The 27,847-nt window shown below is 40.8% G+C and overlaps 1 protein-coding gene across 2 annotated transcripts in view; it reads left to right on the top strand.

Moving 5' to 3' along the window:
* The window catches only part of NAV2 (neuron navigator 2), a 241,872-nt gene that overhangs the window by 56,101 nt on the left and 157,924 nt on the right, over positions 1-27,847 (top strand). For both annotated transcript variants that reach the window (XM_075502011.1, XM_075502010.1), the window contains exons 2-3: positions 13,959-14,076; positions 21,634-21,686. In XM_075502011.1, coding sequence (XP_075358126.1) covers positions 13,959-14,076; positions 21,634-21,686 — 171 coding nt within the window. The remainder of the gene's footprint in view (positions 1-13,958; positions 14,077-21,633; positions 21,687-27,847) is intronic.

Here is a 27,847-nt window from a genome sequence, read left to right on the forward strand (position 1 = left end):
TAGTTTCATACATAGAGGTGCTTTCACCTACATCCGGTGTGACATTTGACCACATCTATAGCATGGATCAAAGTGAATGTTCTTGTCTGAAGGAAAACTAAGAGTTTACAAGCTTTTAAAATTAAAAAAAAAAAAAAAAAAAAGTCAAATATTTAAGATCTGGACACCCCAGTAAAATGACCACAATGGATTAGTTACAGGGGTTTATTCCCTGTAAGTTCCATATTATTTTTCTTGTCATTAAACCTGTCGGTCAGCTATTTTTAAGAACGTACGTTTGCTGGAGTAACGCTTCCCTAGGTGTAGGTGTTCAGGCAGAAGCAGGATTTAACGTGGGAAACTAAATGCAGGATCTTAAACTGAGCAAGGGATTATGTAGGTGTGCATAAAATTACACAGGCACTTGAGTGATGGAAGCCCCTGCCAGCATGGTCATTGCGTTGTGCTTCCTGAATTTTCCAGAGCTTGCAGGTCTTTTGATCAAGCTCCTTGCTGCCATATTATTGTTAAAGGAGTATTAATAATAATAGAAATATTTCAACCATCCGCATTTTAAAAAGGTATGTATCAGCAGAGATCACAAGGAACTAAAATAATCAAGTCTTAGCCTGGTAGGTCATACTGTTCAAGACTTAGCAATTCCCATTAAATATCTTTATGTTAAAACCCTTTGTGCTGAAAATAGATGAAATCTACAATTGATCTGCCTCGTGACAGTACTATTAAAGGACTGTTCTCTATATATTTCTGAATAAAGCTTCAGGAGCAGTGCAAAAATTATTTCCTTTGCTTGAATGATTTTTTCAGGAAGGTGCAGAAGGCCTTTAAGGGGCCGCTAGCTATTCAAGGAAGCTCTCAAGAGGAGATGCCTGAACCTCCTATGCTTGTGGGAATTGTGCCTGTACTTTTATTTCTTGATCAACCATAAAATATTGTTTTAAATTATTAATCACTAGGCTGCTACAAATTTTACTTTACTGGAATTTATTTTTTTTTTTTTTTTTTGTGTAGAAGGCTGTGTTAGAGGTTCAGTATCAGAAATTTCAGTAAACCCCACAGCATTGATTTTGATCGCCAGATCAATGACGGCGTAGGCTGGTGTCGCTTTAGTCAACCTCTCTAATTAGGAGCATAGGATTTGCCGTCGCAGATCAGGCCAATGGTCTACCGAGTCTATGAGTCCGGGAGGCACCCTGCCTCCAGCAGCACCCGCGCTGCCTGGCTTTGGTGGCAGTCAGCCTCCCCCCTCCCGCCTTCCCCGGTAATGCCTAAGGTCAGCGGGGAATGGAGAAGCAGAATTTTCCTCCTATATCGTGCGGGGGATCATTCTTCATCCCAAAGACAGTGAATTGGTAACTGGGGTCTTGGCCAGCATGTCTGTAAATGGCCTTTGGGGAAAAAATACTCATCCTTTTATATAGCCGTAAACTCTAATTACTTACAGAGGCTAGCTGTTTCCCGTTAGGAGGGGTATTTCTTAAATTCTTCATAAATATTCAAACACATACATATAACTGAAAAGGTCTTTGTTTTTGTGACACAGACGATGGTGGGGAAAGGGGAACTGTGGAGAGTTTTCACTCTAAACTCCCTACTTTAGTACTTGTTTTTGCTCTATTCCTTTTGTCTGCATCATAGATGGGGACGCTGCCCTTCTCTGCACGTTTCAGTTTGATCTGGTGCCAAATGCGCAGCTTTAACCCTTACCAATTGTTTTCTAACTATATAATTGGCATATAGATCATTATATAGCAAACACTCCAAACCCTGTAAATGGAAGCAGGAGGAACCAAGCTGAAAGCAGGGTCAGCATAGGCAATTTAATTTAGAAAGTTATCAGTCAACAGAAGATTCAGTTAGATTCGTATCTGTGAAACAGATGGCCAACTGCAAGGTGATTACATTAGGTATGTTATGTTTCTGGAAATTAATTCAGCACTTTAATTTTTTTTTTTATTTTGGGGAAGAAAAAAAAAACCAACCCACAACTTGGATGGTAACCCCCTTAGCAGGAACAATTTATGAAGACCACCTTATTATTTTCTGTAAAATGTGGCAAAACCCTGGTGATCCCTGGGTACGCAGAAAGCTTTTTGCTGTAGCCTGATTTCTAGGATGTGTAGCAGTATAGTAAATGACATAACAAAACCAGAAATGCTGCCACCTATGGATAAACGGTTGTCGGTATCTTCAAATGCAAGAATTTTATCTCAAGATCTCATTAGCAAAACATTTAGGGCCAGACACCTGGCTGTCTGTCAATGGAAATATATACACGTATATATTCCTTTTTCCTCTCTTCCTCATCAAAAAGTGAAGATCAGATTTTAAAATGCTGGAAATCTAGCGCTTTTTTTAGGTTTTTAAAAAGTGTCTGAAAATGTGTCTGTTTATTTTGATGGCTATGTGGAAGTTGAGCTCTTGTGATAATCTGCCTCTAATTGGGATGCTGAACCCTTCTGAGATTCTTAGTCTTTTTGTGCGTCTTTGGGATCGAGTCTTTGCCACGCAAATTAATGCTCAGCTGTCAGAAAGTATTTTTCGCTATCTTAAAAATGCAGCTTAAAATAAAAATAGGTCTTTCAAAAGTAGGTCACACCTAAGATTTGTCTAGCCAACTGTCCCACTTCTGACAGTGCCTGAGAGCAGGAGGAGCATTAGAAGAGCGTTAGAAATAGAAGCGTGGGTACAATAGACAACAAACTTTTTAGAAAGACAGTTGGCCCCTTGTCATTCTTACTCTTACCATCAATAATCTTTAGAAATAATGGAATTAATACGTAATTCTCTAATGACCAACTTCAGTACAGCTTTCCTGTTCAGAAGAGTTAAATGTGTGCTAAGTAATTGAGACTTGAGTACATGCTTGAAGCAAGTGTGTTGTTAAGTGCTTCCTCAAGTTTGGGTCTTGTTTCCTCCTCCTTTTGTTCCTTCCATCTCCAGATTTTGCATCTTGCTTGGCAGATACAGCCATGAATAGGTTGCTGGCCTTCATAACTCAGTTGCACTGCTTTTTCATCCATGTCTTGGTTACATCTTGCTTTATGTCCTTCCAAGCGTTAGAGCGCGCTACCTCTCGCCAACTTTTGGCAACTTTAGAAGCATTGCTTCTTGTGAAAAATCTTGGACAGTGAACTAAATTACATTTGACAGAGTGAGAAGGGCAGTGCAGATGATTCATTGTTTTTTTGAGTGGCTTTAGACATCCTGTTCACGGGAGCAGAGGATAGTTTGCTGGTGACTTCAGAGTGTTGGTATGGACTGAACCTACCCAGCCCCTGGTTTTGAAGACTCATTTTTTTCAATCAAGCACTAAGCAGACCCAAAAGGGAATGCTGTCTTGTCCTTCTTGGCTAAAAGAGGGCTAGGATTTGGTCTCTTGGGCAAGACAAAGGCCAATTTCTGTAATTCCCTAATCCCCACAGCAAATTGCTTTTGTTAAAAATTAAGAAAAGCCTTTGTAATGTTTCTGGCCTCACTATTTGGATCCGATAACTTCCATCTTCACACACTGCTAGGATTTGAAATGGTTGAGAGTCATGTGCCTTTGAGACCAACGTTACTTTCATTTGGACTTGCTTCACAGATGTGAACGTTGTTTTGGCGAATTAATCCTCTAAGCAATCAAGAAAAAATGGAACAGAGGAATGAGTTTGTGCTTAAGATGCTACATGGCACGTCAGGTTTCATTTCCAGCCCTCCTCAGATTGTTATTATCTCTTGGAGTGTTTTCCTTACCCTTTCTTTCTCAGAGCCCAATAGAGCAGCGATACTTGTCTGTTTTGATCCTGCCTATGGCCATGGCTGGCTGCCCAGAGATGATACTGAAGCCGTACAGATTTGTGACCCCAGGTGAAAAATACCTATGAAATTATAGCAGCTGTTTGGAACAGGCTGTTACACCTTTCCCAAATAGAGAAGAGTCTGTCTTAATTAGAAACATTCGGAAGACTTATTTGCTGTCACAGGCCAAGCGTGCCAAAATTGGGTTTTGGGAACTGACCACGTTGAGTGTTGTAGCATTGGATGCTTAAAGCAGAAAGCTGTATTTAAGACTGTAGCTGCCCGAAATTAGCTCTCCCTTCTTTCCTCAATGGTCAGGGGTTTGGGGGGGGGGGGGACATGTGCAAATCTCCCCCTTCTCACACCTAATCCGGTGCCTGCCTTTGCATGGGCAGAGCGGTCGCTCGTAGGGCAGTCGAGTGTTCCCGGGCTCGTCAGAGGCACGTGTAGGTAAATGCTATGTGTGTGTAGGTAAATGCTATGTGTGTGTAGGTAAATGCTATGTGCTGGGTAGGTGAAGCATGCGCGACGTAGGGGAAGCAGCGGCTTCATGGCTTTGATAGTCAGGGTACATTGTGTTCTCTTCAAAGTCCATCAAAGCCCCGTTGGGCACCCACCTCCCCAAAACAAACACGCGCCTCGGCTGGCGGTGAGTGGCCTTTGCTGGAGGGGAGAGCTGATGTGGAGACAGTGTGGCTACCAAGTTATTTACTTTTCATGGAGCAGTTAAAAGACCCGTGTAGTTTTGGGTTTTTTTTCTGGCAGAAGTGTGCCTTTTGAAAAATAAACAGTTAAAATGTCAGACGTCTATCCTTCGACATTGCAAGAGGGGAGGTGAAGCAGTCATCGCTTCTCACCTTGTCAACATTGGCAACGTTCTTTTTTGTAATGTAATAAAAATTCAAGCAAAGCACAGCTTACAAGGGCCAATTCTCTGTATTTTAAGGAATGCCAGCGACGCGGTCAGACCATGGGATTTGGGGTGGCTTGCCTGCGGTGGGGTCCTGCCGGAGGACGGGCGGCCCTTGCTGTCTGTACCTTGCTCGGGAAAATAGGCAGGTTGTGCAGGTGTCCACCTGAGGTCTAGTTCAGCCTGAGACCTTTTAGCTTGCATCTGTGATAGATACAACCTTCAGACGTTTGATCAATATTGTGAATGCTCGGAATTTTGAAAAAGGATATAGCTGGATTTTGGTTTGCCCTGTTACAAGTATAGGGGCAGCATGCCAAATTTTGGATTTCCGTTCAGAGCCTAAATTTCCACAGTCATTGGGAGCGTTTAGATGCAGGGGGTTGTCTCTATAGCGGGTAGAAAGTCTTCCGATTGTGTAAAAACCCCAAACAACAACAAGCAAAAAAACCCACAATTTTTTTAGTAATTGTCTTTTAATGCCAACAGCGTCTAACACAAAAGACCTGCCAAACTTTACGCTTGCTGCGAATAGCTTAATTATTTAAGAGTGTGTCTCGAAATATATTGATCCTGTTTGAAGTCGATGTCAGACATTGAAACTCCGGGTAGTAAGAGACAGTAGTAGGAGAAGGGAGCAGTGGGGGTGGAAGTGAAGAGCTGCAGGAGGAGTGGGAGCTGTAAAATGTGACAGTGTAAGAAATCTGAGCACCGTGCGTGCGTGACTTCAGCTAAAATTAACTGTCCGAGCTTCACATGCCAGTGTATATATCACCATTTCACTGTAGATGCCTTGAGAAGGAAGAGCAAGCTGGACTCAAGCAGTATACGTTCATGTTAAATATGCCAATAAGTAGTATGACCTTTCAGGTCCCTGCTCGTGGGAGAAGTAAATTTTCCTGTGACCATTATAAAACAGTAAGCGGCTCTTGGCTCCTTGATAATGGCAGCGGTGCTGTTGAACAGTAACTAACGTCAGCCTCAGAAGTGATTTTTTTTTTCCTTTTTTCTTTTTTTTTTTTTTTTTTCCCTTTCTGCAGCTTGCAGCTTGTTAAGATTTTCTGTGGTTTCTCTTCGGAGTAGAAATGTATCACCTTTTCAGATAAGCCCTTTTCTGTTGCTATTCATGTGTGATAGTAGATGTAAATGGGTTTATTTCATGTATGAGAACTAAAAATTATTATTTGAAAATAATTTGGCATGCGCTTTAGGTAAGTTTTTAGAAAACGCTGAAAAAAACCATAGTATATTTTCTTCTCTTGTTCTCTGAGGTCAATTATATTTTGTTGGCGTGAGATCAAATCAGTTGATTCACCGTGGCCAAATATGACTTGGAATGGGTTTTGCTGATCAGCTCCACAAACTAAACTCTGTTTCACTTTTGGATATGCAAAGAAAATTGATGCAAGCGTGAATGTAATCTCGTTTCTATTCAGGACTTAAAGTGTTTTGCAAGGGGGAATAAGAGAGTGGCCACCTGCTTGGCTTAGTGTGTGGTTCCAGCTTGAAGGGGATTTGTATATGGCGAACGGGTATAATGGGAGCATTGAGAGCAGAGCTAGCCGGATACCAGCACAATTGCTGGCCTTGCTTCACCTTCGAGCTGGTGCGCAGGAAAATGTGGCTTTGGTATGAAATATTTACCCCTCTGCATCGGCAGCGCCTGTCAGTAACGGGGTTCAGGAACTGTGCAACTGGGGGGAAAAAGAAAATATCTTTTTTCTCCTCTTCTATATTAAATATAGTAAAATATGCAGTAGCGTAAGAGTACGAAAGGTGCCAGCTAGGCAATTGAAAGCGTATTACTTGTTTAGCATCCGCCAGAGATTCGCTTTGCACAGACTCGGGGGCAGCATTGCCGACCCTGAAGCGTGGACGGTCTAAGGCTCTATTACTGGAAAGGCTCGCGATCATGCTAAAATTTACACACATGCTTGGCTGTATGTGCTGTGAGTCAGCCCGTTGCTTTTGAATAGCAGTCATATGCATGAGAATAGCTCTCCCCAGTCGGGAATAAAGACAGAGAAATAAATAGTCCCGGGTGGTGTTTGTTTTAATTACCCATTTCTCTATTTAACTTCCAAAGGGTAGTTAATGTACGTAAGTGTCCAGTCAAATGTAATATTCAGCGGAATACCTCCCACCAACTGACTAATAATTTAAAGCTGTTCCAACAAACATTTGCACATGTGCATGGAATAAATCATTTAGTTTAGTTGCACTTAATAAATAATAAAAAAGCATAGTTACCTCTGTCTCCCCAGAGAAGTGGGAACCAAAACCTCAGTTGGTTACAGCTGCATTCCAATAGTTGATGATAACTGGAAAGTTCCAGCACTTGAGATAATTGATGGTATTTTACCGGCATTTAGTAGCTAATTATTGTGACAACTATTTTTAGGGGATTGCAAATGTATGGATTCCTTTCAGGAAGGTCATTTTACCATCTCACCTGGCGATCAGAAGGAGTCCACCTGCAACCCGGCCCATCGTCACCTCAGACGTGGAGTTTCTGGCGGTTTCCTCCCTTTTTCCTAGTACCGGTGCCAAGGTGCTGGCCGGATGGAGCGAGCAAGTCCCCAGGCTCCCATCCTCGCTTTCAGGGTGCTTCCAGTATCTCTGAGCAGCGAGGAGACAGACGCAACCTAAGGCCGACGTGTCCGCGCTGGCTTAACCATTCCCTGCCTACCCCCCCAAGAACAGTGTATTTTTGCTTCGCGTTCTACTCTCTATATACCTTTAGCTGTATCCTTAAAGAAAAGGAGCAGGCAGAACTCTTTCTTCAAAGCCCACTAATGCCTTTTATTTAACACTGAGAAATGTGGGCACACAGTATCTATTCCGTGTGCTGCTTTTTCAGCATCTTTGTTTCTCTTGCAAGAACTTACATTGGGGAAAAAACCCCAAACAGTCTTTTGGGTAGCAGTGCAAAGCTTTACTCTTTCTAGAAGAGCCAGTACTGTCCTTTTAGTAGGATTTATGCCATGGTACAGATGTAGAGATACAGGATTTAAGAAGCGTGTGGGGGCAAGTAAGGCCACAAATTGCAAGAAATCTCTGCAAAAAGGTCTGTGACAAATGCTGTTAAACTTGGTTGGTTTTTTTGTTTTGGTTTGGTTTTTTGTTTGGTTGGTTTTTTTTACCATGTACTTCTTAGCTGTCCTTGTGCCAGTAACTCAGTAAAACCCTCAGGGTTAGGGTTACCGTCACCATATTATTGTCAGGGCCGTAATCTCTATGCACTTTCAAAATAGCCGTTCCCCTTAGTGTGCTCCCTTGGAGCCAGAGGTGCTTCTGAGGGATGAGTCTTTCGGCTAAACCTTTGGCTTTAGCTATTTACCGCTGGGCTTTGCAGATCTATTAATAAGCGCATTGTGTTGGAGCGTAGCGTGGATCAGCATGAGGCTGCAATTAATGTTACCAGTCAAAAATTGTGATTTGATGACTCTGCATGTGTTAACGTTGGGCAGCAATGAGTATCTGCTGGGCTTTTCTCCCCCCATAGCATTGTAACAACTGCAGGCGTTCCCGTTAGGATCCTCTCAGTATGTTGCGTCTATTTTTAGGTTTCGGGGTTTGGGTTTTTTTTTTTTTCCCCTGTGAACTTCAGTAGGCAGTGTGGTTGGGTTAGCAACACAGGCATTGCATTGTAATGGGTCTTCTGGTGGAGTGCATCGGTGTGACTAACCCTGCTATTCAGTCATGAACGAAGCCTTGCTCTGCTCTAATTATGCTACGTGATGTCAAAAAGATACTCTTCAGCTGTTACCAAATTCACGAGAGCCTGATTCATGATAATTATTGGAAGAAAACAATCAGAGTCTGATTAGTTAGGAACTGACATGGTGAGGGAGGGAAAGAAAGGTTTGAAAATGTACTTGAGCATTTATTGTAAGTAGATTTCTTTTTTTTTTTTTTTGGTGGAAATTAGTAACAAGGAAGAGGTTCAGGCATATTTTCTACTTACTTGCATAGAACAGGGAAATTCTTTTCAAGTAGTTCTGTGTGAACCCTTTCCTTTTCATAATGAGTGTATTTCAGAATACCAATGGGGAGGCAAAAAACATTGGGTAGTTCTTGCATTCCCATTTGGGACTGAATTCCATTTAAGGGAGACCTTGGAGTACATGATAATACCTGGCACCTTAATCTAATTGCAGCTCCATGGATATACTGGGTCTCCATTATGATCTCTAAAGGGTCTCCCTGGATTCATTGCTCTCATGACTTTATTCCCGCTGTTTCCTGGGTTTGACTGACTCTGGGAACAGAGGAATAGAGTCCTACAGATGCTGTGTTTGGCCCTATCTGCCAGCAGATCAAGAAGAACCTGCCCATCAGCATTTTGGAGCCTATTGCCTCCAAAATGGTGTCTGTAGAAAGGAATAGTGTGGTTTGAGATGCCAGCTTCAGACTGTTACGGCTAGCTAGGCAAGGTTTTTGGTTGATTTTTTCCAAGGTTAAAAAGACTGTATGCATTACTTTTAAGTGGACAGAAGCTTTGGGGTTTTTGCTTTTTACTGGTCAGTACGTTCCCCAGCCTTCCCCGAGTGCTTCGTGGTAGCTGTGTGGTCTTGAAGAAACGACCCATTCTGCGAAAGGCACCTTTTCTGCTGATTCAGCTGATTTCAGCTATGGTGCAAGGCGGTCTGAGCTGCGCTCCGCGCGTGACAGATGTGGTCTCTTTAGTAGGGTCAGAAATGTTACTCGAGGCTCAAAGTGACAAGAAAGTGCAGAAGTCTCCTAGCTGGAAAGCAAGATTTCTCTCTCTCATCTGAAGCGGGCTTTAAATAAGCAGGTATAATGCTAAGGAAAGGGGAGGGGGGAGGAACCCCACCGAATTTCAAAATGCCGTGTTCTTGCTGATTGAAGACTTACTGATCTTCAGGCCTTTTTCTTTACAGACAACTTTCAAAAGCTTTAGAATTTGGCGGTTTTTGCTCAAAACCTTGCTGCTTTGAGCAATAGCGTTTTAGCCGTGACTCACAGTGTACTGAATATTTCCAAAATCAATATTTACCTGTAGTGCCCTTAATTCAAACCTGGTGCAATCGGTCTTTACCTCTAACACTCTTAATTCAAACCTGATGGATTGAGGGGAGGGGGGGAAAGAGGGAAGGAAAAAAATCTTTCACATTTGTTTTTAATTTGTTCCCAGATAATTGGATTCCTAAGATCATAGACTACAGAGAAAAAAAGCTACCAAACAGCTGAGTCCACCTTTAACAAAAGCCAGAACTTAGACCCAAGTTAAACATTAAACTGACTGGTCTCAGGCACAAAGACCTGCTTATGGTGATAACGCCCAAATCATGTTGTTCGCTTGATTTTGTTAACTAAAATAATGAAGCTGCCTCCCGTGATTTTCATACTGTCTGAGACTGAAAAGTTTTAAAAGCCCATACCGGTGTATGTAATAAGGCAGTATCTGTTTGGTTGTAGTGGGTCAAATATTTCATATGGCAAGATTTTGTGTTTTTTAATTAGGTGACTATTCAGCTTATTTTCATGTGGATATTCAAACATGTGAGTTTGTAACCTTGCTGAAAATACCTGAGGAACGCTCAAAATTCATGTGCATATATGAATGGAATATTCATAGGCTTATATGAATGGAAAGTTTTTCAGAAGTGTTTTCCTAGTTCTTTTAGTATTGTTTTCCCAATTATTTGCCTGTTTTTGAACATTTGAAAACACTGTGTGCTTTGAAACGTTTTTCATGTGTCTAGAAATAGCAACCATTGTACACTTATATTTTTTCACTTGTTTGTATGGAAAAGGAAAAGAAACATTAGGAATCGTTATTTGTGTAGTACATTACAAAGACTTGCAACAAACAGGTTTTGAAAACATCTTGGCAAGTTTCCATAATTAGCTTAATATATGCCATAAAAATGAGCAGTGACCATAAAGAGCTACTACGACATGCTTGGGTAATACTGCAGCTGTAACAATGCTTCAGAGCTTGTAAATAGACGGCCCAGTCAGTTAAAAAAAAAAAAAATGCACATTATGCATATTGCAAAATAACGTGGTATTGAAGTTTTTAAAAGAGAAGCACAGATTTATTGTAAGTATATCTGTATTTTCCTGCAAAAGGCTTTCCTAATCAACTATTTGAATGAAATAATGTTTCACACCCTGAAATAACCCAGAAACAGATATTTTTCTCCATACTGGTATGCATTATTGATGCATTTAATGGAATATTTTATAATGAGCATAAAAGCTCTGCTTGCAATTCAGATACCAAACACAGCTGTTGACTTCAGCGCACAAAGCAGGAGTTGCGAGAACAATTTGCCAACAGAGGGAGTTTCTTTATGTGTTATCGGAGACAGTGAAGCAGGCAGCAGGTATTTGGGGGGGGTTCAAGTTGTCTCCTGTTACCAGAAGGATTTGTTATGGGAGTTAGGAATTTCTTTGATGCAGTTGTTTATTTACAGGTTATGAATATAAAGTCTAGTGTTCCTGGATGCCGCCCGCATTAGTGCAGTAGGAAACAGCTATGAAATCGCAGTTTTGCAATGCCAGCCGTGCATTCCCATACTGTTATTTGACTTAAAAATCAATCCTAACTAGCTCTCAAGGTCTTGCCGGTGCTGTAATTTCAGGCTTTGCCAGGAGGGGTCTGCTCTGCCTGTCCTCTCTTCTGTGTTGCCTTAACTCTAGGGCTGATCCAAGCATTTGATTGCATGACGATCTGCGTCATGGAAAGGAGCTAGGCTTGGAGCTAGGCATCAAAGTATAATCTTTTATTTGCTGCAAGTTCTTCTGTGATAAACTAGGACATTCATCACAGCCTTCCCATTCAAAAGAAACTTAGTCATTGTGTTTGGTAAGTTGCTTGTCGGCTAAACGGCACTAACGGCGTAGGGGTGCGTGTGGACCCTTGCGCTTGGGAAGTAAGTCGTTTCCAACCTGTTTCCTGATATGTCTTTACTTGTAAATAAGCAAGCTAGAACCGTGTGGCAGAAAAATAGGTGAACTCAATCCTAGTTCCTTGAAGTCGTCGGATCTTTAAAAATATCTTCCTGTTATGGAAAATGTTTTCTTGTAAAAGGAGCTAAGGAACACAATGTCTGGTTTGTGCAAAGATTGTTGGGGGTTTTTTTTTCCCTTTTCTTTTTTTCGGTCAGCTAGGGAAATCACTCGTGTACTCGGCGTTTATTTCATTGAGATGTTTTTCATTGAGATGTTTTTCATCTCTTGTTTTTTTCATGGAGGTGTTCCAGCGTGTTTTTCTGTTCAAGTCCATGACGCTGTTGGTGTAGGAAATGCACGTCCCGCTGATCTGAAGATGGAAGTAGAAGATAAATGCTGGAAAATAGGGACATATGTTTCAGATATTGAGTGGTTTGTTCATTGCTGCTACCAGTAGTGTTTTATGGGTTTAAAAAAAGATACAAGTGAAGACTTTATAAGCAAAATAACTCTAGTCAAAATATCTGTTCTTCATTTTATCATACTAATGTTGAATCAGCAAGCACAAGAGGAGCGTGAAATTACAGCCCTTGTATTATTTCCAGGTTCCTCCATCCCGTGTGGCAAATACTTGACTCTTAGACTGGGGAGCTGGCTTTTGACTCCCGTGAAAGAGAAGGACGTAAGCCTTGCATTTTCAATGCGATGCTGAAGACGCTTCTGAAATGAGTAGCCGTGGCTACGCTCGGTGGTATTAGTCAGTAATTTAAAGGATCTGCGTTGATATGCGATGATATGGGGGTTGCATAGCTCAGGAGCAGGGTGGTGGAGGGGGAATGGCTCTAAACCCAAGTTTTGTTTCAACAACGTTTTCCCAGCAGACAGAATCCGATTTTAGTGGCCATCATTTACATCTGCTTCCTTAAGGCTGGGGATAGGAATCTTCATAGCCCAGTGATCACAGCCCTGAGGGCTAGGGCCCCTCTCCTTGTCCTCTTTTCTTTCTAACTATCAGTAGGTGTGAAGGAAAACAGTAGTTCCTGGGCAATGCACAGGGAGAGCTTTCCCTGGGCTTCTGGGGACTGAATACCGTTGTGCAGGCATTTCCCTCCAGGTCAGTGATTCACCCGCTTGTGTGAGGCATTCGTCACCAGCATAGTGCTTTAATTTAAAAAAAAAAAAAAAAAAAAAAAGAAACAAACAAACAAAAAAAACCCCAACCACCAAACCAGTACGTAGTTGTTTGTAGGACTGTGGAGGATTGGCATGGGTCGTGCTCTAGAAAGTACATTGAATGTACTCCTGCTTACCGATAGACTGAATGGGGATGGATGTCTCTAATATGCTGGACGCTCTTGAGAGTAGGGGTGAATCTTAATATTTGTCTGGGTATTTAAAAGGTAAAATCCTGATATGAAGTTGGTTTTACTTTATTTCACTGGAATATAAATAGATCGTATTAAAAAAATCTTCCCTTAAATTTTGTCCTATATGAAGAACAAGAAACGTTATTTAATTCATAAACAGAAATTCCTAATCAAGTATTTTTCCTTCTTTTTGATAACCTAGCATGAAAAGATTTTATAAGTTTTCTGGTGATCTTGGATAAGTTGTGCTAGCATGTGGTGAGCAGTGCTTAATGCAAATTAAAGAGAGATTTTCACTGCTTGGTTTGCTTAGTTTTCAGATAATAAATTTTAAAATAATCTAAAATAATTTTTAAAATTTAAAAATCCCAACAGTCAGAAGTTTGCGTGAGAGATTAAAATCAGTTTAATAGGCCTATTTAATCTGTGAGATGGAATTTATTAGAATTGGTAGATTTTTAAGACCTTTAAAGGCTTGTTGGGTAAGGAAAGGAGGGTAAGGAAATAACAAAGGAGTTTCCTCAAAATGAAATTGCTCTATGGCTAATATCTACCAGAAGTGGTTCTTGGAAAAGAATCTGTCAAATTTCTCAATAACAGATATAGAGAAGGAATGTCAAAGGGAAAATGCAAAAAAAATACTTGGGTGGAAATTGAAATCTCTTCTACACACTTGTTACTGCTGTCGAACATTTGGTTGACCGTCTGATGATCCGTTCAAGCTGTAACATGTTCAGGAGTTTCCTATTGTCTTCTACGAGTTTTGATGTCAGATTTCTGAATAGGAAAAGCCATACTCTAGTAAACGGAATATTTGATCTGCACAATGCCTTGAATTTTAATGTTGTTGACTCGTTTCAAAGAGCAAAAAACCAGCGATCAGCCTCTCAAATACTGAGAGAAACAAAGAACTCCCATTTTTAAGGTTGATATTATAACTGACGATTTCTTTTTGTTTCTCTTTCTCCTAACAGATTTATACGGATTGGGCTAATCACTACCTAGCAAAATCTGGTCACAAGAGGTTGATAAAGGATCTACAGCAAGATGTGACTGATGGAGTCTTATTAGCTGAAATAATCCAGGTTGTAGGTGAGTGACTTTCTCTTTTTGTACCAGGTATCCACCAACTCACTCAGAAATTCACTGTCTTCATTTTCTACGTAAACACAGGGGAGGAAATCCATCAAACCGCACGGAATTATGTAGATAATTTTCCTTCAGAGACTTTGCTAATTAATTCGATAAAGCCTTGCCTTAAAGCAGAGTGGAAAAATATTTGACGTTGCCGATAAGATCTCCTGACAAAGCAATATTACTCCACAGAGCTGAATGTTAAAAAAAATCCACAGGGATTTTTTTCTACTAGTATACTGTTAGCCTTCACTGTCTCTATTTCTGATAACCTTTTGGGGATTGGTCTGAACATAATTCACAGTGATACTTGGCCTGCTGAGTTGAACCTCCTGCATTCAGTTGGATTTGGAAAATCCATATATGCAGCTAGGAGAGGAGAAGGGGTATAATTTTTATGTGGCAGAAGAAAGAAATCTTTCATAATGAGTTTTCAAATGAGGAAAATCATTTATCATTAGGACAAGTCTCAAATATAGGCTCAGTACTACAAAGCCTTTAGTTCCCTCAGTTTGCACTAATATTCATAGATAATGAAGGTTCTAAACAATTTTCTCCATTGGCCTCATGTAAAGCTACATATTCTCCCTCTTCCCTTGGGCCTGGATCCTTCATTAGTTCCTTCAGAGGCTCATCCATCTGGTACTTGGGATGCCACAAAACACATGCATGGGCCAATGGAGATTAATGGAATCGGAAAGCCTGCTAATGGGAATTAGGACAACTATTGTTAGAAGCAAACTGACAGATTTGAGATGCAAATTAAGAAGACAGCAGTGAAGTAACAAGACATCGGTGCATGCATATTTATATGTGTTTGAGATGCTGTAAATGAGCTAGTTCCTTGATTTAAGGTACAAATCTGCAAGCCTTGTTCTCGGATGAAATTGCGAGGCATCGTTCCAATGACTCCACTAGAGCTGCGCTGGAATACATCAAAAAGGCTTTGTCTCTCTATTGTAGAGCAACATTATATCTCAGTAGCGTTCTACAGACCTGCCATGCAGCTACAGATGTATAAAACCAGGCCATGAATCGATTGTGTGTTGACAGGTATTTGCTATGAGCAACACTTCATCCTATATCTGTTTCCTTTAATAGGGAGAATTTTTGGAAACCTGGGAACAGTTGGGTGTTGATTCCTTTCATATATAGCTAGCTACCCTGCGTTAACACTGTTGTAGAAAACTTATGCGTGAGAAGACGTGTAAGAATACCACCATCCAAACGTGAACCCGATTGTAACCAAATATTTAAATGTAGCTGGCTGAGCATTGACTTATGAAAACTCTTATGAAATTCAAATTACTCCCTCTAAAATACACAGAAATAATATTGCTTACTGTATGTTGCTTTGATTCACCTTTGTGGTTTTTTCAGCCATTCTTAGAGCTGCCTTTTGGCTAATATTTAAGATTAGGTCTGCAAGCTTTCAAAAGTTAAAGTACAAGGTGAAGGATTGCATTCTCAGAGAATGTTTTCCATGTGAAAGAAAGTTCATATTTCAACATTCTCAGTTTAATCCTCCAAATTAACAGTGAAGAGAAAGTCGTTTGTATCTGCTGTGTATGGCCTTAGGCACGCTGCATCTCATTGTCACGAAGCTGGTGATAACTTTCACACCTAGAAGAGGCTTTGAACTGTAGCCTGCAAAATACAAGCTTTTTTCTTAACAAACAAGACTGCGTACTAAGAAAGCTTCTATCTGCAGTGTAGGAGAGGTTTTTCTTTTTTACGTTACGGTGTGCTATGTGTGCGTGCAGCCATGAAGATCCTTCCTCCTTTTTGTCATGTGCCTGGAGTATCTGGAGATTACCCAAAGTCATCGAAATCGATTCAGGCTTAGTTATTAGTGATACAGTTTTTCTCGTGTTCACCATCTGAGATTTATATCGCAGATGTTGAATCTTGAAATACTACTTAATATCCAAAGCTGGAAAAAGAATGAATGTGATTTTTTAAATTTTTTTTTTTTAATGAACACTCCATAAGGGTTAACGATTATACAGAGACAGTGAGTGCAATCCTTTCTGCTTACCTTTCTTAAGTGAAATAGCTGCATATTTAGGAAAAGAAAACTTTAAAATTAGTAATAACTAGGTAGTTCTTTTACCTTAGCACCCAAACAAGGAGCAAATCTAAAAAGACATGAAACCAAACATCACTGCGTTTGACTTCAGAGGATATAATCTTCAGACTTCAAAAGTGCTAATGATAATATAGAAGCATTACATGATGACAGTTTTTTCCATTTGCAAGTTAATTAAAATGCATTCATAGCATTCGGGTTTATTTCAGTTCAAAATTTATGAGTCTATAAAAGTAAGTAATATATGCCTTAGTAATGCCATATAAACATAGTAGCTATATTCAAAATGCAGATATCCTGGGTCTGTGCACGCTTTGAAATTGGTAATATATCAAATTGTCAGTTGGTTCCCTGTGAGAACCTTCAATGTTCAAGACTTAGGATTGATGCTAAAATAAAACTATAACCTAGTCCGATAGGACTTTTCCTACTGATGCCTACGATATTTTGTGGAATATTTTAATTGATCGGATACAACCAAAGTCAGATCAGATACAAAAGCTGTGGCTTTATAAATAGGGAGGCAGACATTGCGTTAATATTAAATACTTATTCAGCTAAATAAAAGTAAGTTCAGTAAGAAGTAAAATGGGCACATCAGGGTTGCGCTGGGCACCATTATAGGAGGTGATGGGCACATTGTAGATGCTTTGGATGTGCCAAGACAGCCTTTCTTGCAGGTACAGCTAGAATATTCTGGGTAACTTGTGTTCTGATTGAAATTAATTGCACTGACGTAAACAGTATAGATCTTTGCTCTAATTTTAAAAGTAATTTGCAATTACTCCAGATAACTGTCCCAGTTCAAATTCGTACTGTGACTTATCTCGGTATAGCTTTTGTCTGCTGTCATGAAAATTGTACCATTACATTTGCAGGGGAAGGTTACGGGTTTATATTTCAAACCAGAATCTTGGGATCAAGCCTAGCAGTACTGCCTAGTGATAACTCCTATCATATTTTGGGTGGGACGTTACACAAAGGTTCATTTTACTAATATTTGAGTGGCTGCTCAATTAAAAGCTTCAGGTGACAATTCCTATGCAAGTGTAGGAGTTATACTGAGCAATATTCGTTCATATATTCAGGAAAAAGTCATCTAACGTCCAAGGTTATACCTAAAGTACTGAATAATGCGGAATAGCTGCTAAGGTTTTAACAGAAGTCTTAATTCATTATTATGAAGTGCGTGGACTTATTTTTTGTGTGGATGGTTTAACCGTCCATACGTAGCCAATTTTGTTCTGTATAATGCTTATTGAAACACTTTTGTTCTGATTTTAATTTTTCATGCACTCGATGGAATGTCATTTGCTGAAGATTATTTTCACCGGGAGTGTGTATCTGTACCTATATAAACGGGACGCTGACAGCTGACTGGCCGACAGATCGAAAGAATTCTTTGCAACCTGTGATGCTAGAGTTTCCTTTTCACTTGTGTTTTCAGATAATTTTGGCTTGCGGTTTCATAATATGCCTCCTGTCAAAATACATAAACCCAAATATTCTTTCAGGTACCATTTTCCAAGCTTTGATTCGGATCCAGCTAATGAAAGGCCAATGCCACTCGTTGCTACTTTCACTATAGAGCACAGCTGTTTTCTTCTGTCTGCCTTAGTACACCTCAATCTGTGTATAAATGGGAAGAGCTTGCAAACACTTAAAAGCGTTTGAACCAAATTCACTGTATTCGCAGTGAAGGAAAAAACAAAGATGACGGCAGGAAGCTCTTCGGACTTGCAGTCAGTTTGGGAAAAATCCTCTGCGTTTCATGTTTGTGGTTGTGAATTTACATCTTGCTTAAGGCTGAGATAGAATTGAAAGCCTTTATGATTGCCTGTGACTTCCAGATTATGCTAACTGATGTCGTATTCCTACGTGGCAAATAGAAACAGTAGCTGTGAGTTGCCCGATTATCTCAGCCAGAAAAGCTGTGCTTTCGCAGCTGTGAGATTGGACACGTTTCCAGGATCCCCTAGCATTCAGTGACTTGTGCTATGAACTGTGCCATATCGCTGCCCGTGGGCACACCGCGTTTCTACCTTGTTGGCTGCTATCTCTTTCTTTCCAATCGTCTCCGCAAGACGAGCAACTTGCCTCATACCTGTTCAAGCATTGTTCCTTGGAGCTAGGTGGAAGGGTTAATGTAGGGTCCAGCTTATGGCCGAGGAATGGGGGCATCAAAACACTTGCCTGGTGAATTAGGCAGATTCCTGCAAAGTGCCAAATATGCCTGTGGGCCACTGATGCATCTCCCCAGCCTAGGGTGAATCTCTGAGGTCTTACCCTGCTGGGTTCAATAGAGAGGTAGGAGTTAAAGTTCAACCCAGCTGCCAGTTTGCCCCACCACCAGCTTTTCTGGTTGCTCTCTATTCCACCTGCTTTTTCATAGCACTGGCACCAGCAGGGAAGGGATGATAATTGCATTAATGTAGTGAAAGGAGTAACCAAGAGCCCGAGGTGAGTTGGGAGTGGATTAGAAGGTGAAAAGATAGGGCATAAACCTGCCCAGGGAAAGGTGATTGCCCAGGGGTAAGCAGAGATAGCACCTGATGGACCAGGAACTCCAGTTCTTCTTACTCTTCTGATTCCCACCAACTATTTCTGGTCATCTACATCCTAAATCACCTGTGGTAGAGAAGGCCAGCAGCATAAAAGGAAGTGATGAGTAATTGGGAACTGATGAAGGATCAGCAACTGGTGGACAAAAACCTGCAGGTTGACAAGTGGGAGGGAGAGTTGCCTTGGTTTAACATAGCTTTTGAGAGGAAGTAAAAGCAACTCTTTAAAAAACATAAAAAAAAAGAAGAAAAAGTAGGGCACAAGAAGATGCAGGAGACTGATAGTAATGAAATAAAGAAGATACAAATCAGTTGAAGTTGATCAGAAGAGCACAACGACAGCTGATGACATCTTGCAAGCTGATAGAAAGGTACGAAGACAAAAGGAAGGATTTCTAGGGGAGAATGGTAATATCACCACAGTGTAAAAATGGAAGGCGGTAAAGAGGTAACATCCCAAATAGCTGATGTGTTGGATGTTGTCCTGGTTTCAGCTGAGACAGAGTTAATTTTCTTTGTAGTGGCTGGTATGGGGCTATGTTTTGGATTTGTGCTGAAGACAGTGTTGATAATACAGAGATGTTTGAGTTGTTGCTGCACTGGTCAAGGACTTTTCAGCTTCCCCTGCTCTGCCGGGTGCAGAAGAAGCTGGGAGGGGGCACAGCCAGGACAGTTGATCCAAACTGCCCAAAGGGCTATTCCATACCATATAGTGTCATGCTCAGTATATAAAGCTGGGGAAGAAGAAGGAAGGGGGGGACATTTGGAGTGATGGCGTTTGTCTTCCCAAGTAACCATTAGGCATGATGGAGCCCTGCTTTCCTGGAGATGGCTGAACACCTGCCTGCCCATGGGAAGGAGTGGATGAAGTCCTTGCTTTGCTTTGCCTGCGCACGTGGCTTTTGCTTTCCCTATTAAACTGTCTTTATCTCAGCCCACGAGTTTTCTCACTTTTACCCTTCCGATTCTCTCCCCCATCCCACCGGGGGGGAGTGAGCGGGCGGCTGCGTGGGGCTGAGTTGCCGACTGGGGCTAACCCATGACAGGTGTAAATTTCTCCTGACAGAAAAATTTAAGGTGGCTTACATCTTCATTTACCATTAATTTTCCCATGTTACGGAACAGTGTATTTGTTAGTTTATAGGTTTTATGGGGTTAACCTTTAGTGTACAGCTCTAGAACGAAGCTTGTACTCCAAGCCTGTAGCAATACCCACAAAGTGTAGAAGTCTTGAGTAAATATTTTAGTCTTACATTTGCATAGTAAAAAAAGCTCAGAAAAAGTCAAATGCTATATTGCAGCAGAATCTTGGAAACAAGTTACTAACAGTTTAGGCAGTTTCAAGTAGGTGAGGCCAGGTAGTTTGTGTACAGGAGCTTAAAAAGAGCCAGGTAATAAGCTTTATGGTTGGCTAACGTTGGATTTAAATACACCGTGTAACATTTTGGAAGTTCTAGAGGACTAGGGAAAAACCTACTGTTTTTTAAGGAAGATAAACAAAATGACCCCTGGGTTATTAGAGGTATCTCTGTGCACGTGTCCCACACACGAGAAAGCTCATTCAGGAGGTCATTAGTCTCCTTTCAAGTAATACTTATGAACGGTGCAAATGTATAGGAATATAGCTCTCAGTTTTGTAAAGTATTATAAATTTAGTTGATAAAGATATTGCATGATACTAAACTGAGAGATAGTGAATATTACAAGATGGATGCACTGGATTTGTAAATGGGATTTAAAGAAATAATTTTTGTTTCTGTATGACCAAATCTGAGATTGCATTTCTGAAAGAAGCGTATGCGCTTTGTGTGTAGAAGCTGATGGAGCACTCTGGGGAACAGTACAGTGGATTTAGCTGCAATCTTTTTTCAGATGAGCATCAATTCTTAAATGCGTTACTGTGGCGTAAAGGTGTACTGCGACACTTTGGGTAAAAAGGGGAATACCGGGCAAGAGTGAAGTTACGTTACTTTGTTTGCCGTTGTTATGACTCCTGCTGGAATATTGTGCCAAATTTGGTACTCCGAACTGAAGACAGACATGAAATGAGGTGGAGTTCTGACTGATGTCCTGAGAATATGGGACTGGTAGAAAACACAGCTTTTCATATAAGAATCGATGGGAGGCGAATCTGTTTGATTCATCAAATGGGATGTGAAGGCCTACCTTTATTACAGTGAAAAAATTGTGGGAAACTGAACTTTGATTATAACTGTTTCTTGAGTCTAGCACACAAGTCATTTCAGGGTCCAAGACTGAAATGTGAAACCGAGTAAGCTAAGACTCTAAGGCAAACGTTTAACCACCTGAACAACTTTATTATTTCACTTGGGACTTTAAAGATTGAACCTGTATCTTTTTCTGCAACTTACGTTGCATGTAAGCCATGGACAAGAAGCTTGAAAAGTAGTCTTGTGGTTTGTGCTTTAAGAAAAAAATAATTTAAAAAATTAGAGTTATTAATCATAAATTTCCCGTCTAGATTTAAAATATATATTTACTCTACAAGCAAATCAGCTGACAAGCAACCTTCTATCCATACGTAGTGTTCGCTTTTCCACCCAGCAGTGATTCAGTTTCCAGAGTTGAAATCTCTTTTGTAGTTTGAAGGAGTTACCCGTCACCGTAGGAGATGTTGTCAGACCGGTTGTTTTCTGTCCCCAGCTGTCTCTGGAGGCATGACCCACTAGAAAACTCCAGCTGCTTTTTGTTTTTGATGGGTCTCAGTGTTTCACACATTCGCTTTGACTGGACAACTACGGTCTGAGACCCCTTCATTTAGCTAGCAGCAAGTGCTCTGGAAATAATTGGAATAAACATCCTTGGTATAGTTTTTTGCTTTATCTCCTCTTTTTTGCTTTGCAGCAAATGAAAAGATTGAAGACATCAATGGCTGCCCAAAAAATAGGTCTCAAATGGTAAGTACTAAAGCGGTCTGTTGTTTGTGCGTACGTGGGCGAGTATCGAGTGAGAGTGTGTGACTTCAGTGCCTGAGACTTTTAATAACAATTTTTATTTAGTTTTTCACAGTAGTGAAAGCAAAGGCATAATCTGAAGAATATTAATATTATGGTTCTTGCCCCATTGTACTCTATAAGTAGTTGAATTAGGCCTTATCATTTGTCACATACTTACAGTCAATATTATTCTTACGTTGGTATTTTATATTTCTGAAAGATCACAGAGTTAAACAAGAATGTATAAAAATAAAATGTTGTTCCTCTATGTAGACAGTAGTATTGCAAGTGCAGAATTAGGTATTTTAAAGTTGGATTACAAGTTGGATTTGAAAAGAAACTAAATTAGTAAAACACATGAAATGAAAAAAAAAATTCAAATTGCAAACTTCAAGATGTTTTATGTATGCAACTTTGTTTTGACTGATAATTTTTAATTTGTAAAAGAAGTTGTTTTGTATCTTGCTATAATATTTAAAACTGAGAACCAAAAAGTTAGTGCAGTAAAATTAAAAGCATATAGTACCTCAAGAGTATGTCTGTATGAGTATTGGTGAAGCTAAAAGTATAGGCTGAACTGTACTGAGAAAGCAAATAATAAGAAACTGATTTTTAAAATGCATCTTAGGAGTGTTTAAAATTTATGGTCTTTTAAAGAAGGTTATTTCCTTCTGTATCTTGAGAAAAAACTCATTTTACAATATAAATTCTAAAATCTCCCCTTTGCATTGCAAATGCTCACTGTGGGATACGTGAATATCTGGTGTGTGTGTGCAGGTATTTTAATGTTTTTCATTTTTACGACTCTGTTCCCAACTGCCCCTACCTCCATGACTGCAACTTGGGCACAACCGCTCACGTAGTTAAAGGAAAGATTAAAGATTTGATGAAGGTTTGCTGTCTTAAGTCACAACCACACTGCATTTTGCTGTTCTGTTTTGGCTTTTTGTTGTTTCTTGGAAGTTAGCAATCTCGCTTCAACCCGTGGAGCAAGCGCTCCGTAAAAAGAAAGCCATCTAAAAGATTTATCATTGCTACTTTTTACTGCTTTGAAGAGGTTGGTTGCTAATCTTGCTGTAGCCACAGCAGCTGTCTAGAGTATAAATAATTGAGGAAATTTTGACAATTACTATAATTTAATGTTCCACAAGTGGATCATAAGAACTGAATTTCATTCAGGACTGGAGCGTATAACAAATTCAAGGACATGGTAGCTAAAAGTCACTTTAAGTTATTCTTCTCAATGCAGGATCGGCGTTGTTCTGTTGGGTAGTCGGATGCACGCTGTAGGTTCCTTATAGAAGTCAGATCTGGTTATAACCAGAGGCATGCAGAGGGAATGTGCTGGGTCAGGAGTTGTGAGGAGTGCTGGAAAGGAACGTTTGCTCTGCTCTGCCTCCTCTGAGGCTCTCATGTTACTCCCGTTGCTCATTCAGGAGGATGGAGTGAGTGGGACTGTGTCCCCAGCTCATGCGACGTAGTGCATCGGTCCTAGCTAGGCATCCCCAGCGGTCTTCCTCACATGAGAAAAAGGAGGATTATGCCTATGGCTTGCTTTTATTAAGTGTGCACGCTTGCAGAGCTCTTTATCACCTTACGGTAAAGATACTAAGGCAAGAACATAAGTATCTTCACAGAGGTTGTGTTCACACAATTCCTTGGAGTGTTTAAGATGACAACCCTTGTCCAGGTCTCCTGCGTTCTAGGAAAAATGCATATTAGCATATGAGGTTAATAACAGTGGGGGTTTTTTTGTTTTTGTTGTTTAAGATACATCAGTCTTAATCCTTTGCATTTTAATGCACTTTCCCCTTAATATAGTTTACAGCCGTTCTCCAGAGTGTGGGAACTGGTGTTTGTGTCTGGTACTTCTGGTTCAGAGAGGTGGCAGAGGCAAGGCTATCCAGTCAGTTCAAACACTCAACCAGGTGATGTCTAGTCTTACTTTTTCAACTTAATCTTTCAGTTACAGGTGTCCATCTCTATATTGTAGCGTCAGTAACATGATGCCCATCAGTGGGCATCACAGATGAGGAGATTTGGGGTGGGGAGGGGGGTGGGAAGGCACCATAAATGAAGATTTAACTTTGCTCATTAAATAGAAATACAGTAGAGTTTAGAGGGAAGCCTTCTACCATCGTCTTTGCCCCTGTGGCAGTTATCTCATTTGTAGACTCACGATGACATGAGCAGAGACGCATGTGAGCTGAATTGTGAAGAGCCAGCTCGCATCCAGCCAGATGTTATCAGCTTAGAAAGCTGGAACAAATCTGTGTCTTCCAAGCCTATTAAAGGGGGTGTGAAAGCAAGTATATTTGCTTCCACGTGGCACAGTCATAAGCCAGTAAAGCCCGCCAAACCTTAGAGAGCTCAACGCAGAGCCAGATCAGGTCTCTCTGCATTGTTGTTCCCATGCTGCAGCGTTGGGGAGTATCATACGCATTTGCCCAAACCGAGCGTTAGAGACAGCTTGGGTCTGTCAGGCTCAAAGCCAGTGCTAATAAGGCTTGTCAAATTAAGTTTAGTACTGCAGAACCATTTGGGACCATCAGTGCTTATCAACCTAGTCCCAATGCCAGAAATGACATGGCAAGGACCCCCACTGGGTCCATGAAAAATCACTTAGGTGAGAACCTATCCCCCCTCGTCATCGTGTCTGGCTTTCTCTGCTGTGGGGAGTATCCCTGTCTTCCTTTGCTCCAGATAAGAGTTGGCTGGCTTTCATATAATCTCTTATAGACTATTTTATATCTTGTCCTCTGCATAAGACCTGTTTCAGGGGTTTTTTCCCAAACCTCTATGTTTTTGTACTGTAGCTATTCCTCCAAAGAAAAGCCTGTAATTGCGATGATTAGTTCCAGCTGGCATGCAGAAAATCCTGTGGTTAACAGAGGATGTAGTCGTATGGAGCACAGGTTCTGGGACCAAGAAGATTTGGAGACCGTCACCACAACTGCATTTAGGTTTTTACAATGAAGCACAAGAAAATATTGGCACGGTTCTTAAGAACAGGGCAAAGGAGAGAAAAACAAGACTGGTTGCCTCTTCTACACGCTCCTGAAAAATGATGGAGGCCAATAAACCTGTCGTTCTGACCGTCGGTCAGTCCTGCAGTTGGTCATTCTGGCCCAACAGGCCATCAGGCCGTCCTGCCGTCGGTCGGTCCTGCCGTCGGTCGGTCCTGCCGTCGTGCCATTGTGCCGTCCTTCCGTTGTTCCTTCTCGCCTCTTGTTTTGGGGATGATATTAAAGCATTTGGCATCCTGCAGAGTCTGGGCTGCATAGGAGGTACTGTTTAGTCCATTCCCTTCTAGGTGGTGGAGATATTCTTCTTGATGTGGGTACCTTTGCAAGTGCTGAATGTTACCTGTCATAAAAGGGTTCATATCACTTATATTTGTAAAATGATAAAGTAAACAAACAAAAAATAGAGTCCTTAAGTGAGTTGTTATATGTTAGATATCAAGTCTGGCTGTAATGGCAGTCTGTAGAAATCTTGCTCTGTGGGGCTGCGTTCTGTCTGTGAGGAAATATGTTGTATAAAATGCGCAGTTCTTGAAGGAAGTTTCACAGCAATGCTTTAGCATAGTGCGAGAGCTGAGCATTTTATTATCTTGTACTTTAATGTACGTTTTTGCATAGCACTGCAAGGAGGGAGGAAGAGGGAGGTTGTTGTGTTACCTATTACATGTAAGTGATAAATCATAACAGATGAGATAATGGTAAAGATTATGTGATATAAGAAGGCGGCAAAGGACAAGATGTTTGAAAGATTAGAGCATTAGAGTGGAGAGTGCGGTGAAGGAAAGAGGAGATCCATATCAGCTAGAATAGAAGCGACTGAGGAGAGAGCCGAGTAGAGAAAGTTAATTTTTAAAATGTGGACTTGAAGACAAAGAAGAGAGGAGATACTTGCAGAAGGGATGTGCTGGCAGACACAGGCAACAGTGAAACACAACTGAAGATGGGACTGGAAGAAGGGGTAGAAGAAGTAGCAGCAAGGGGTCTTATAGGAGAGGTAGAGGTTTTTTCCCACCTTGAATGTAAAGGTAAGAAATACCGAATGTGGCAGTGGAAAGAGATAAGACATATCTCTATATATATTTAAGAAAAAAATATGAGAAAAGACTAGTGAGAAAATAAGTTTAATTTTTTCCAAGGTTCAACATAAAAAAAAAAAAAAAAAAGGGAGATGATGATACTTTTAGAAAGAACTCGGATGTTAGTTGTGAAAGTCTGAGACGTGATGGTGCGTTACCCTTGTTACCGAAGCCCGAGGGAGTGGAGCGGTAGCAAAGCTGTCCGTGCTGAAGGGAAGAGGGGGGAGAATCTGTAGGTGGCTAAAGCAGACTCTCATCTTTCCATGCTAAGCCCGGGGAAGTTGTGGGACATCTAAGACCAGAATTTGGAGCAACAGAAAGGAATGTAGGCTGAACCAACACCACAGTTCCCTCCTATAAATAGAGTAGGAAGTAACTGTGGTTCTCATGTGGCTTTGTGGTTGGGTTTTATTATTTTTGAGGGTGATTGCTTTGTGTATGTAAGTATCTGTGTTATCAAATAACAAAGAAGGAAGTATTTATTTTTGTCGTGTGTTGACCAGAAGTTTTTCAAGAATCATCCCTTTCTGATGCAGATACCAAGCTGTACTAGTAAAATAATACCGTTCAGTCTTTCTACTACTGTTTGTCTTGCAAACGTAAAGAATCTTGCAGTGCGACATGGGTCAGATCCCTTACCAGGGACTTTATAAAAGTCAAGATGAAGACCGTGTTTTCAGTATGTTCACCTTGTTTGCAACAAAACCTTACTCCAGTGAACACAATTTGACTATTATTTTAATATTTGACTGATCTCCTGTATTCTGAAAACAAGCTGTTCTGTAATGTACACGACACCCAAAGTCAAAGAACAGTTTGTATGAAAATTCGCCAGCTGAAGTGAGCAGCACTGGGGGCGTTTTAATTCGGTTGTTAGAGCCGGGTGTCTGCTTCCCTCCTCAGTGTGACCCTTGCCAGCCCCATCCCCTGCTTTATGAATTTTTTTTTAATTGGAGAAAAGAGCATGAGATGTTGAAATCTTCATTACTGTTTGTGTGTATGGCACATGCTATACCTATTTCCGTGTTCTTTTTCTCAAAGAATTGAGATAAACGTGAATGCTGGTGTGATATGGCCCATACTTAGAGGGTATAGCTGGGTACACATCAATGAGTTGGTTGGCAGGAATAGTATGAACTGAAACCATCTGTATCGCCCGAGCAGCTAACTATGTGTGTGTAATAGCCACTAAGTGGGTGAGCTGATGCGTTTTGTATAACTGCTGTTAAAAAAAAAAATATATATATATATTCTTAGTTACTTGTATTTTTCTCATGGAAAAGAATTTGATCTTTGCTCTTCAAGAGGAGGCATCGACTTTAACCTGCTCCTCTAAACGTTTTGAGCATTTTTACACAGCCGGTGTTGTCTAAACGTTGCCGTAGCTAGCCGCAATAAATTTGCCAGGCTGTTGCTCCATACCCCTCCGGGTTGGTGGGGCTGAAGCCTGGTTGATTGGCTGCCCGTTCCCCAAAACTCTGCTGCCCGGGCATGTGCTGCTAATGCAGGGGAGCAGCTCTGCCGGGAAGATCAAAAGCATCGCAGGCGTTTGTTTTTTTTTTTTCTTCCCTGTGCAAATTCCTGGCGTAGGATTTTTGGAAACATATCCCAGTGGTTAAATATAGCCATATATTTTCAAGTTATCCTACCCTGAGATTGTTCTGAGAAATGTAGTAAAGGCAACTTTTCTGGTAAGCTTCTTCCCCTTGCTTTGCTTGGGGAGTTTGTATCTTACTCTCAGTATAAGTTGAGAAATTTAATCTCTTTTAATGTTACTGCAGTAACAAATGGGTATCTTTTGGCCTTAACCGGTGGTATGTTTCCTCAGAGCTGAAGGTTAGCTGGAGGGGAAGACGTTACCCGCAGCCGTGCCAGACTGTCCAGTGGTAGGCACTAGCTTAGCTCCTTCAACTGCCTGCGGAGGCACTCGGCCAAATATTGAGTTCAGGAATGCTTAAAGCATTTTCTCTAAGCAGCCTGTGTTTCTGTTGATCGTGTATGACCCCGTGTTGTCATGTAGACA

The sequence above is a fragment of the Mycteria americana genome, chromosome 5 (assembly GCF_035582795.1).
Source record: "Mycteria americana isolate JAX WOST 10 ecotype Jacksonville Zoo and Gardens chromosome 5, USCA_MyAme_1.0, whole genome shotgun sequence".
NCBI classification, from domain to species: Eukaryota; Metazoa; Chordata; class Aves; order Ciconiiformes; family Ciconiidae; genus Mycteria; species Mycteria americana.